The sequence below is a fragment of the Phlebotomus papatasi genome, chromosome 2 (assembly GCF_024763615.1).
Source record: "Phlebotomus papatasi isolate M1 chromosome 2, Ppap_2.1, whole genome shotgun sequence".
In the NCBI taxonomy this organism is placed as follows: Eukaryota; Metazoa; Arthropoda; class Insecta; order Diptera; family Psychodidae; genus Phlebotomus; species Phlebotomus papatasi.
In genome coordinates this window covers 53,611,293-53,625,022 of record NC_077223.1, presented here as the reverse complement: position 1 = coordinate 53,625,022, position 13,730 = coordinate 53,611,293, and the positions used below count along the sequence as shown (strand labels likewise).

The 13,730-nt window shown below is 34.2% G+C and overlaps 3 protein-coding genes across 4 annotated transcripts in view; 1 reads left to right on the top strand and 2 right to left on the bottom strand.

The window, feature by feature from the left end:
* The window catches only part of LOC129801663 (protein piccolo), a 101,484-nt gene extending 95,520 nt beyond the window's left edge, over window positions 1–5,964 (bottom strand). Inside the window, exon 1 of the mRNA XM_055846927.1 lies at window positions 5,279–5,964. The gene's annotated coding sequence lies outside the window, so the exon portion shown is untranslated. The remainder of the gene's footprint in view (window positions 1–5,278) is intronic.
* The window catches only part of LOC129801718 (rhodanese domain-containing protein CG4456), an 887,636-nt gene that overhangs the window by 825,120 nt on the left and 48,786 nt on the right, over window positions 1–13,730 (top strand). The gene's annotated exons all lie outside the window — the stretch shown is intronic.
* The window catches only part of LOC129801671 (uncharacterized), a 46,469-nt gene continuing 42,969 nt past the window's right edge, over window positions 10,231–13,730 (bottom strand). For both annotated transcript variants that reach the window (XM_055846934.1, XM_055846935.1), the window contains 2 exons: window positions 11,135–11,344; window positions 10,231–11,071 (listed from right to left, as the gene is read on the bottom strand). In XM_055846934.1, the coding sequence (XP_055702909.1) occupies window positions 10,292–11,071; window positions 11,135–11,344 (990 nt within the window). In that variant the 3' untranslated portion in view covers window positions 10,231–10,291. The remainder of the gene's footprint in view (window positions 11,072–11,134; window positions 11,345–13,730) is intronic.

Here is a 13,730-nt window from a genome sequence, read left to right as displayed (position 1 = left end):
TTTAAATAGCCATTAGTATTTAAAATAAACTATCTAGAATTAAATTGAGTAAAGAACACAAATGTATGATGAAAGTCTTTAAAAAAAAAACTTGAGTTACCTGAAATTTCCCAACGTCTTAATGTCTTAAGTAAGTTAAAATTCTGCAAATCGCCAAAAATTTTCTTTTCGGATGAATCTCTTGTAATACCATTTTCCGTCTTCGTATTCTCTGCTTTTTGTGAATAATTCAAGGTAATTTAAAGGGTTTATATTGCGGAAAATCATGAAATGCTTCAAAATTAATTTAATGTTCATGACATTTTGATGTAATATCCTCCAAATGGTTTAAAAGTCTCTACACGACTGAAGTTAGTAATAAATCCTTCATAAAATTTTCCTAATTTGAATATCACAGTAGATATGAATATTATTTTATTTCATTGCTTTAAAATACATATATAACTGTTACTTAAATTTGTCTATTGTTGCACTGCCAGGTGACTTTCCTCCCGTAAATCAATTACGAGTATGACACCCAATTTTTCCCCCCAAATTCAAAATACATATTCCGGTGTATGAGAAAATTTTCCCACCCAGAAAGGCAAACCGAGACACAAAAGCACCATTATTGGATTTTAGATGTGCGCTTGTGTGGCGCCCAAAACTGTCTCATACCCTATTTTCTGAATTCTGTGGGGTTTAACCGACATCCGCCCTGAGGGGGTGACTTTGGCAACATATTTAAGTGGAAATTTGATAATTCACAAGGTTTTCTTGCCTCTTTCCTGACTGAAATTTTTATGCAAATTTATTTACACAGAATTTAACCGAATACATTTCGCATTCAGAATATTTACGAGCCATTGAAAAAAAGTGTATTTACCGGGCGGAAAATATTTTTATAGAATAAATGGTGACAAGTGACAAGTAATTTGACAGAAAACTAACCTTTTTTTTCTTTGGCAAGTGATTTGATATTTTGAGGTTAATTATTATTTGAAAATTGAATTGTAACTGTGTGCAAAACCGTCTCTAATTTCATGCTATGTGGCATTTTTTGCAGCTAAATGATTCTTCCTTCCTTTCCCCTCAAAAAGTTTTGCCTGAAGTAAATGAAAACGAGTTGCAAATGAATTTTCAGTGTTGAAGCCAATATATTAAGCCTCAGTGTGAAAAATTCACGTCACACCAATTTTAAACTTCAGTGGATGGAGGAGAAAGTTTTGCGAGACACCTCAAGAAAAAAAAATATATATATATATATATATATATTGTATATATAAATATACGAGTGTATATGTGGCAAGAGATTGGAAAGGAAAAGATGTTAGGATGGAAAAAAGTCAAAGCACCAAGTGGAAAGAAAAAGACAAAGAGGCCAATGAAAAAGATTGATGGCGATGGAGACTTTTCCACAGTAAATTCAGCGATGAAGGAGCGAAAATATATTCTCGTTTGCATTCTAAATGACCCAGAAGGGTTTTCTATGTTGTCCTTCAGTGCCCATTAAATTGAGGTGATTTGCAGGATAAAGAATCCTAAAATTCAGCAATTTTATTGACCATTTGTTTAAAATTTAGTACATTTTTAAAGGTGTGGTATTCGGTATATTTTGTGTTATATCGAGACTGTTTGCAGGTATTTATAAAAGCAAAACTGCATTTCTTTTTAATAAAAAGATCTATTTATCCTGATAATTTTAATTAACTTTGTAAAACAAGTCCGAATTCACTGATTATCCAGAGGATCCAGACATCCAGAGCATTCAATATTCATTTTAAACCATGTTAAAACTTTAAGATTTTACGATAATTCAAAGTCGAATATCATCATATGCATATATTTTAAACTTTAATAAAAGTTAAAAAATGGTGATAGCTGAACTCTAGACCTAGTATCTAACGATAGACTAAACAAACCCCCGGTATTATCTGAGCCAAGCTACTAAGGATCAATTTCCATAGTTTGATCGGATTATACATGTATTTCCGTAGTTTTACGTAAAACCGGTATGACGACGTTTTCTCCGGATTTGCGAAAATTAGTATAACAAACACAAATTTTACGATTCTAATTAAGTTCAGATGGAAAGTATTTTAGCACAGGAATGTATAAATTGGAAGTTTTTATTATTATTATTATTAATGTTATTATTATTAATTTTTTAAAGTTTCACCTTTATGCCCAACGCACAATAACTTTTGTTTAGTAAATATGTTTTTGACATTTCAATGAGAGTGAGTGAGATCTAGATCTAGTCATCTCGCTTATTCTCATGGGAAATTTTGAAAACATTTTTACAAACAAAAGTTATTGTGCGCTGGTCGTTATTACCAGCGCACAATAACTGTTGTTTGTAAACATGTTTTCAACATTTCGCATGAGAATGAGCGAGATGACTAGATCTCGCGACTAGATTTCAGCGAGGAGGTTAAAAGTAAGTATATAGAGAGGTAATGTGTAATGCCGAAACCCCAACTCAAGGCACACACCACAAAAATCACATTTAAAGCAAAAAAAATTTCTTTAATTATTTATAATAAAATTGTTTAATCCACATTCACTCCTTCTCAATGTTTGATCATATTTTAACCGTTCGTTTTGTTGCAGTTATCAGTTTTTTTTGGAAAAGGTCAGAGCAAAAGAATATTTTTTTTACAAAATTTCTTATTCACAAATTACGATCTAAATGTAATCCTACTTTTTTATTTTTTCTCTTTATTTTAAAATAAAGATGGCTGGAAGGGCTAAGTTGAATATTTAATGTTAAAATAAGGCATTTATGATTCTGAATTAAAGGCTAACGACTATATGCTTCATCTTTTCCCATCTTGCCTCGAAGCTATTTTAAAATTAAGGAAATCTGCATTATTATTTTTTCTTGTACGGGATGAGGTTGTCAGTCCCATGCCCGTGGAATCAAGTGAAGTGAAGCTCACTGGATGCAATCCGAATCCGAACACCTTTAACGCCAGAAAAATTCCTGGTTACCTAAAGGGGATTCGAACTCGGGACACTTGCATCATAGAGCGAGTGCTGTACCACTTGATCCATTGAGTGCCCCAAGACCAAAAGAAAACCATACCCCAAACCAAATTCAAGCTAGATATTTATTAACCAAACACACTTTACCGATGGGATTTTCAAGCTTTTGGTGTAACAGCACAAACAGAAATGACGCTGAATGATCTGTACGGGAATTCTATAACCGCATGGAATTGTCATATGACAAATTTTGATTTTTATTTAGTGAAATCGAAAAAACTTTTCAAAAATGCTATTCATATTAACTACTGAGTGCTTCACAGAGCTCCTTGCAATAGCAATGTGATGCTCACTGGCCTTTAATGTTATCCTGTTCACGAATTTACCACCAAATTTTGTCATATGTGTCATTGTCATATCGTTACAAAATTTTCGTACTGGAATCGCCTATAAGTTGTCAATAGTATCAATATTTCAAAAAGCTTTGAAAAATCAACGATAATGTGTTGAACGATCCCAAAGTGACATTAAGGGAGTAAGCTAAGATCATAAGGATGTCACATGACCATTTGATCAACCCATTAGGGTAAGATGGAGTAATTTGGAATCATGTCTAATTTGAAAATTTGAGAATTTCCAGCAGTTTTAGATGGCAAAAGGAAAAACCAACGATGAAGTACAGTAGAGTCTCGCTATAGGCCATCGCTCTATAGTAGACAAATTTATCGACCGTTGATTTCAAAATACTGATTTTATGTTAGGTTATGTTTTTTAGTAGGCAACAAGCATAATTATTTTAATATTTTTGGCAAACTTTATTAAGTAGTTGTGATAATTGTGATCCATAATGAAGAGAGCGAGGACAAGTACCACAATCGCAAAGAAAGTGGAAGCCGTCGAGCAATTTCAATACTAAAAGTCGTTGATAATTTTAAAAAATTACATGGACTATAGTGCGAACCAAGTGTCAAATCTGAAACCAAATATGGACTATAACGAGACTCTACTGTACTCTCAAATGAAAAGTCGTGTTGTTCTTCGTTACTTTCTGTTTCTCTTTGACCATCTAAAACAGTGAGAAATTACCCAATCTTACTCTACATGATGTTTTGGGTTTGAAAAAGAAAATTTAGCATAATTGTTGTCGTGTTTGCTCACTTTGGACCAAAACAAAAAAAAAAAACAAAAATGAAGCAAAATTGCATGAAATTGCATTTGACCTGGGTCCTTCAGCTACTGTATTCGAACGACTAGGACACAACGTAACCTTATCCAAAATGGTAGTTATCTGATTACGGCAATTTTACTGAAATGACGAACTAAAATTTCAAATTATGGCCTTTTTGGGCAATTTTTGTAAGACTACTTTTTGAATGGAATAAAAATGTTGCGTCATGCGCTGAAAACGGCATCTGGATTATTATCGGCCTTCTCTTGATAAATCAAATCGAATTTTATCAAAAAAAAATTTACTCATCCTACGGATTTTTGAATGACCTTTGTGTGTTTGACAGTAACTGTCAAACACACGGGTGACAACTGTTGTCACCCGAATATCGGAAAGCTTTGTGTATAACACTAAAAGCTTTGAGAATTTGGGTAGAAACAGTCGGAGGATTGTTTGCCGATTTGTCCCAAAATACACCAATTTGCTAGAGAGTAATAATATAGTTTTCATTGAGGAAATCATTAAATGAAAAAGGTAACTATTATTTTTGTCTCCACTGTATAATTTACCAGTATAGTAGATTCTTTAAATCAGGCCATGCATAACTCAGAGATTATGATTCTCTTTTTTAACTTGATTTTCTTTTTACTTCTACATTGTAATATTTTCATAAAATATTTTAAGTTGATTAAAGTGAAACTTCACAATTTTCTAAATAAATAAAAATAATGTAAACAATAAATTTTAATAAAAATTTAAATAAAAATTAAAATTTTCAATGCAGCATTATCGGAATTGTTTTAGATTTAACAAAATTGCCACATAATTTGTCATGAAATAATGCGATCTGCCTGAGACAACAAAAGAATCTCTTTAAAGATTCTTCCACGTCATTGTTGGCTTTCTTGGGGCGAGTTTTTCCTCACACACTGTTTTGATTTTGACCGTTTTCTTTTACTTCTCATTCACTGTTGCCTCGTTTGAGCTTCGACTGAGGAATCTATTAATAAAAATAGCGCACTTCTTCGCATATCTTAATTTGACAAACAACTTTCCTGTGAACTTAAAGTAATAAGGAAGCGAATTTCTCCATTTACGAAAAAAATCAATTCAAAGATATTAAAAGAAAAATAGAAAAATTACCTTTTATATTATGCACTTTTTGATAGGTGATTGTTGATAAAATAAAAGTTCAATAAGAGGATTGCTTTGTATGTCGTTTGCACTTGTCACAATAGAGTGTCATAAATGGAGGGATGTTGACGTAGAAAATTACTATTTTCCGCACTTTTTGATTTTCTGTGAAATTGCACGGAATTTCTCACTAAAAAAAAAACACTCAATTGGACTTTCCAGTGGAGTGCAGAAATCACAAGAAAACGTTGTGTGGAAATTTTTCTTTTAGCAGAGTTTCTTCACAAAATATTGGAAGGCGAACACGTCATTTATTCCATGGAGATTATTTAATTGTGTTTGTGCAGCGAGAAAAAAGGCATCACCTGTCTCACTCACTCTCATTAGCAGCACTATATACCTATCTTACTTCCACCAACTACACTTTGCACACGGAGCGCCTTCACACACACATGCAATCGGACAGTGTGTTGAACACTGACTAAATAGCACAATTTCATTGGACTTTTTCACTCTTTTTCGCCAACACGGTGCCACTAAACACACAGAAAATGGTGATATTTTCACAGGGTTTTTCACGGGATTATCCAAGGGTGGTGCCCCAAAATGGGGGCGACTTCTAAGCGACTTCTACTCAGCGGACAAAGCAACACACGCAGAGACCTTCATCTCCCAACGAACTTCAAAACTCGACTGATGAGCGAGTGCCGACGAAAGCGCAGTCGAACCGCGAAATTTCTTGTTTCAGCCTACTTCGCGTTACACAGAAATCAGACTAACTTCACTTCGTTATCATAACCAACGTTTTATTTCTAGAAATTTGGATAATTTTATCCCTAATCTATGGTAAATTCGCAGGTAATTTCACAGAAAACCTTTCGATAATACATTTAAATGTTTAATTCTTACTAAAAAAAATTTATTAGAATAAATCTACAAGGCTGCTTTATAAAAAGCAACATCACGAATTCGTAATAGAATTCAGGATCCTGACACCGTTAGCGCTACTGTCGAGTCGCTGAGTTTTCGAAATTAATGGCGCTTAATAAAATTTAAAAACACAAAATTATCATATTTTTAAGGAGATTTAATAGGAATTTCCATAAGATTTACAATAGCACTATGTGATTATACACTCAAAGTAGTACTAATAAGTTATTCTAACATAGCTCGGTATATTTCAACTCAATTTTAAAAGAATTATAAACACAAATTAAAAGTAGTCGTTGGCGCCAAAGACAAGAACTTATTTTACTGAAAATTTTAGCAAATTTATACAACAAAATGATAAGAAAAAGTAGGTGAGATTGTTAAGAACTCACCTAATACAGAAAATTTACTAGTTTTTATATTCTTAATTTTTAGAAGAGATACCTCGAAGAATTGGTGCATTTCATTTGGTCGAAGATCGTGTAAGTAGCCGAGAGTGAAAGAAAGTGTGTCAAGGTGGTTTGAGATTTCTCCACGGATATTTATGTCACACAGAGACCGCGAGCCAACAAATGTGAGAAAGGGGCGACAAAAAGTGGCGCAGAAAATCACTTCTTGAGAGCTTCAGTCGGAAAATCTTTTACTTCATTTTCAAGAGTTTCCCAAGGGATTGTCAATACCTTCTTATAGCAAAAATCTATAATGATTAAAATTTATGACGAATCAATCAGACATCAGACCCCTTTGGAATTAAATAAAACACTTAAATACGTAAATTCACTGAACTTTTTCGTTAAATGCCTTAGTACTTAAAGAAAAACTATCCACATTAGATAAGGAATCAGTTAGGGGGAAGAGAGGCAGCCTTGAAATAGGGCATATTTCTGCTATTTGTAAATGGAATTGAGCCTAATCATAAAGTAATTTAGCTTCACAACTGTTTTGTAAAATTGTTTTACAAATAGGAGAAAAACACAATTTTGAAGCTGCCCCAATTCAAAGGTGCCCCATTTCCTCCTGTCAACGAGAAAAGTTTCTTTCTTTGGCAAATGTCTTACAAATAATCTGTTTTACCTTATGGTTTCTTTTATATTTTTACAGCATCTCTAAACTGAGTATGGCAACGTTCCAGTTTAGAAAGATTATCTCGCGATATGAAATAAGAAAAAAAATGGTTTCATACCGGTCACATCCAATTCTTCTTTGGTCCTAATGGCCTCTACACATTGGGAGACATTTTTGTCAAAAATTGCTTTTTTGAAGGAAATTCCCTGCAGCGTTGTAGGGGGAAACGTCAAATTTCTGTCAAAAACGCAATTTTTGACGAAAATTGCTTCCAATGTGTAGACGCCTTAAAAAGAAAAGTTTTCTCAATAATTACAACAAAGTTTTCCAAAAAAAAAGGATGTTCTTCCATACTAAAAAAGAAAAAAAATATCAAATCGGTGGCCAATTGGATCATTAAAAGCGTGTCAAAGATAGGTTTTTTTTTCAATGTGAGAAAAGTTTGGTCAAATTACGAAACAACATCCTTTTGACAAAATTTAAACAAGGCAATAGACATCCAGTTGGTCACTTTACAAACCTTTTCTTTCATAATAGCTTACTAGTATTAAGGAGTATTTTTTCCATAATCATTGCACACACCTATTGTAATCCTCCTATCGGTCCATGCTTATGATATATACAGGAAACGTGTGTTGAACAATCTTGACCATGGAAATAAATCAGGGCCATTTACTTTGGGGTCGGGGTGCAGCCGGCTGGCCGATCGTAACACATCTTCAATTTAGAAGAAGACAATCTATTACTCCCTCCGTCCCGAAAAAAAGTCGTACGTTTGCTAGTACATTTTATATGAAAGAATGTACGACTTTTTTTTTGGGACAGAGGGAGTATATTTTTTAACTGCTCGAACTCCAAGAGAGAGCAGTTTTCTTTTAATTCATGTTTTACATACCACATTACCAATTAATGTTTTATCCTTATTTTTCAAGACTAATTTGCAAGGAAAGAAGAATTCCGTCACAAAGATGATTTAAGCTTATCACGGCTTTTATGAAAATGATTCTAAAATTGAAAATCTTTTAAGAAGTTTTTGTGATTTATTAATTTATAATAATATTCAGCCGAGCATAGTGTACTTTATATTGAACAAAAAAATAAAAATCATAAATCATAAGAGCATTATAAAATCGTAAATTGGTTTGATTACAAGCATACGGATAAATATAAGCAATGTAAATACGAGAAATGTTTATATCTGCTACGGATATTTCACCAATTTCATGATCGATTTCAAGACCTTTGCAAAAAATCCAAATTTAATCAAATCGGTTGGAGAGGTTAAATTTTGATCTTCAAAAATTCATGCTGCCCAGCGAGCACACTTAGCTGAAAAAAGTAGCGTTTTCAGCATATTTTTGCTGAATCGACTAGCAAAAATTTGCTGACTTATCAGCAGTTGTCGAACAAAAAGTGCTAACAAAATATATGAAAATGGCACTGAATCGCCAATTTTGTTTCAAGGTTAGCAGAATTCAGCTGAAAATACATATGTTTTCAGCTTAATTGCAATCGGTTAGCATTTGGTGCTCGCTGGGTGGTGATTCTTTTAAGTCATAGGTATGTTTGGACAATATGTTCACCTGGAGCACGTCCAAAACATTATTTAAAAATAAAAAGAGGAACCATTTTCCAAATGAACCAAAAAAAAAATGGTTGATGGAAGGGGTATACGGAAAGTAAAGGTCATAATAATGATCTTTGGGTCGACTTATGGAGGTTCCGGAGGCAGGAAGTTCGTATCTTTTATCGTTTGGCCTCTAGATGGGTATCATAAAGTTTACGGACAGATGAAAAGAATATTTTAAAAATATGGGTCATTTACGGGCACTTAGCCGATTCTTTATCGATTGTAACCTATGTAATCGGGTTGGAAATTTCAAGACCTTTCTAGAAAATCTAAATGTGACCAAATCGGTTGAAAAATAGGCTCTCAAAGTAGTAAGAACTTTGACCTACAAAAATTCAAGAAATGCGATCTTTTTACGAAATGTTCATCTGGACCACTTCCAAAACATATCCAAAATAAAAGAAATCGTAGGATGAATTTTGGAAATTAACCAAAAAACATGGTTTTGGAGGGGGTGGACGGGGTTGGGGGAAAACAATGAAAAACGTCTAGAGATATTGTTTTTTATTGGGGGTCGTCGAAGACTGGAAATTAATACCTTTTATCGTTTAAGTTTAAGCTCCAGGACGGTGACAAGTTAAAAAAAAGTCGATTATATAACTGCTCTCTCTTTGAGTTCAAGCAGTAAAATGATAATGATATAAGATGCTGGTCTCCAGTTTGCCTTTTCCGTCTTCTTTAAAGAAAGCCAAGAATTTTTTGAAAAAAAAACAGCTTTTGGAAAATTACTTGAAAAGCATATTGTACACGTTAAGATATTAAAAAAAATGGTATATATAGCGCCAAATTTTAAAGGATATATTTTATTATAATATTAATTAGATTATTTGATTTATTTATGAAAGTCAAAAAGAATTTTCACAAAACCAATTATTAAGCTAATGCACTCTATTTTTGTGAGAGTTAAATGGTAAAAAGTAGCTAATGGTTTTCAAAAATTCATTTGAATTAGTGCAACAATATGGTAATAACCTGACGATCCGAGGAGCGCTGCCGATCGCTGGTGCTCTTCCCTTACATAAATTAAAAATATCTTAGGTTGTCTGGGAGTTTTTGGAGCTAATAAAAAATTAAAATAACCGTTTTGTCATATTTTGCAATTCAAATTTTGCAATTATTTTCCTATTCAAAAAAAAATTTTTTTTTGTTATTTTTGTATAATAAAAGTTATTTACTTTCTTTACTTACCGTCTAAATCTTGCATCTTCAAGACAAGACATTTCTTTTTTTCAGAAAGCAGACTTCTCTGTGATTTTTCAATTGCAGTTAAAATCGTCGATAAAAGTAACATTCGATCCTTTAAAAATATCGCTGATAAAATACAATAAAATTCTTCAAAATCTATGGCTTGACCTTTATTGCATACTAGCTTCAGATACCGGGCACTCTTTAGGATGTTAGAATTGAATCCTGTAACGATTTTCGCCACGAGTAACACTTCCAGCTCTCCGTTCTTGGGGTTTTGGGGGAAGGGATGCGGCTTGAGGTCCTGGATGATGGAGAAGAGGCGGAGGAGGCTTTACCGGTGGTGCCAGAGGTCTAGGTCCGAGTGAAACGTACTTGGGAGGGGTTTTAGCGTGGTAATGGAGCGGATGGTAGGGTGGATCAGTGTGGACGGGACTAGAGCGGGAGTTGGTGGCAGAGTGATTGGAGTTATTCGAGCCACTGGAGGCAGAGTTCAAAGAGTCCCGGGAACTTTTGACAGTCGGTGTGGGCTTTCTGGTGACGGCCGGGAGAAGAGAGCGTTTGAGAGAAGCTTCAGCAGGACTTGCTTTGCGTGGTGAAGCCTCCTCTAGACGCTGATAATTGCGAGTTGATGTGAAGTCAGGTTTGGAGAAGGTGGGTCTTGGGATAGAGCCGTAGTCCTTATGCTTAAATCCCATAGACTCCTTCATCTCGATATACGTTTTCCCAGGTGAAAATTCACGTCGAGGACAAAAGTCTCCACGCTTCAGACTGGCCGTCTTGAGATCATAGGCTCTCTGGGCGAGTTTTGGAGGTGTTTGAGAGCGTTTCTTCAACTCAGAATCACTCAAACGATCATATTCAATTTTTCTGGGTGGCTTGAGGCCCCGTGGAGGCCTTGGAAGGGCACTTGCAGTTGGCGGTAGCGATGATCCACGCTCCTTCCGTGGTGGTAGAATGTTCTGCGTGAGATTTGTCACCAGCTTCGGCACCTAAACATCGAAATTCAAATACTGTGATTGGTCTCACAAAATTTCGCAAGACAAAAAAATAACCTTTGATGCGGATGAGACTCCGATATTGCTTATGTCCGTCATGTTCTGACCAACACTCTGTGACACCTGCACGAGATTCCCCATTGTGTTGTTACGCATCTTCTGTGAACATCTACCCTGCTTCTCAAGTAAAACGATCTCCTCGTTCTTAGCCACTTCCTGCTGTTTCTCCTGACGCTCTCGTTCACGCTGATCTATATGTGCGAGTTTCTGTAAAATAGTATTTTTTTCTTCAAACTTTGAATAAATTAATAAAGCTTGAAAGTTTGAAATTAGGATTGAGAACCAAGTGAAAACCCTTCATGGAATAGTCGGATTCTTAAGGTCTGTAAGAAAGGAAGGGATAGTCATGCATAACTTTGTTTACAAAATATAAAATTTTAAAATAAATTAATATATGGGAAGTGTTGAATGAATTTAAATCATTTGAACATTTCAGATAGTTTCTTCAAAATTGAGTTTTAATTTCAGGTGAGGTAAAAAGTTCTGAGCCCGTTCTGCTAGATGTCTTTAGTGATCAATCTCACGATATATCGGGTCATACTAAACGGAGTTCTCACTTAGGTGTTCACATTAACGACGCTCCAGAAGCTCTACCGAGAGCTTGGATGGGAGATTCTATCACACCCGACGTATAGAATTTGCGGTTTTTTTTATGGTACAAAATTATCCTCAAGAGAGACTTGCGAAACTTAGCTAGTCAAGTTTTATAACAGAAGGGATGATGATAACTTCTTCAATCGTTGAATTATGAAATTGTCATTGAAAGGACGAAAGCTATCGAACAAAATGGTGCATATCTGATCTAAGATAAAGCTTAAAATGTCTCAGAATTTTTTACTTCACTTTATATTGCATCTAGCATTGTCTCTGGATCCAAAGACAATGATATTATAGGGCTATCAGGGGAAACTTGGATACCAGCGAACAGAAGTAGTTTCGAACATTGCAATTTTTCAATTAAACATTTGGGTTCAAGGAACGAGACCCACCTATAAGAACTCATGGATACTCCCCTAGTGAAGAAATAGTCGACATAGTAAAAGAAGTATACATATATATAGGGGAGACTGGGGCACATGTAAACATTTTCAATAGATGCGAATTTGAGGTGATTTTCCAAGGACACCGTGATTTTTTGGAAAATTTTTCTTAGCTCATGTTTTACCCTTGGGTACAGGCAATTAATCGAGGGTAATGCGGATGCTGGAAAACAATTGAGTTTTCCATAGAAATAAAATTTGTGTCACTGTGCATTTTTCTCTTTTCACAAAATACCTGGGGTAGAAGTAAACACTTTCTGGGGAGGATGTAAACACCCTTTTTTCCACCCTTGAAATTAACTTTGCACCACTTTCGATTGTTTTAATTACTTAAGAGATATATAAAGACTGTATATTTTTTCAAAAAATCACTACACTTTTTACAAAGAATAATTAAAATACCAAAAAAAAAACTAAAAGCATGCAAATCAAAGACATTTTTCAATGGATTTTCCCCATATTTTGACATCATGTAACTTCTTATTGAACACAGCGCCACCATTTTTTTCGTAGTCAATGAATTAGACATTTAGCATGAAGGTCAATTTCAAGCTCTTTTACCTACTAATTTTGTGAAATTGAAATTGCCTGTTTACATCTACCCCAAATGCTGTTTTCTGACCAATTATTAATTCTTTTAAAGTAATGAGAATCTCAATTTCTCTAGTAAATACATTAATATAATCCTAAAAGATGTAGGAAAGAACTGGTATTGCTACATTTCGATTATTTTACACAGTTTTTAATTTCCAGGTGGAAATCCAAATGACCAAAATAATCGAAATATCAAGATTTTCAGGAAAAATGATTTTTATTTTTAAAGTATTAGGATTTTATTGACAAATTCATCTGTGGACATACATCCCCATGGTATCTGTGAATGCTTATGGGTTTTATACTCTGCCCCCCAATTCCGATGTCCGTCACGAAATTTATCCAGATTTTTCGGGATGGTGGTTGTGTGTGTGAAGCCGCTTCAGCTCATATTTTGTGCACTTTTGAGCAAATTATTCACATTTAAACACAGAAACACCCTTTATGAGATGAAAATTATTGTAATTTGATTTACTAAAACATTAAATTCGCGAAAAACTAGAGAAAGATCCGTGAAATTCAACGCTTGTTCAATGAGGCTGTCATTTCTCAATCATGCCATTGCTCTCGCTCCACTCTCTCGTTCACTCTTTAATTGCGGGATATTTTCAAAATCATTTCCGTTAGATAGCCGGCTTCATCAAATCAGTCAAATTTCAATTTCTTTGTTACATGTGTGGTCCAAGGCGACAAAAAAATTTTTTTTTAATTATTTTTCCATACGAATTTATTAATGCCTTGGGTATTTAATAAACAATTTCGTTATGAACTATAATACCTAAAGTTTTTTTCTACAACACAGTGCAATAAAATGAAATCCTTTCTTGTGGGGGATGCAAGTGTATGAGTACTTTTGTTTTCCTTTTGGTGTTTCATGAACATGTTCTCCCAAGACATTTATGGAGAAATATCACGTCAAATTTCTGAGATATCTTTAGGTAAAAATTCTCAAGAAATTA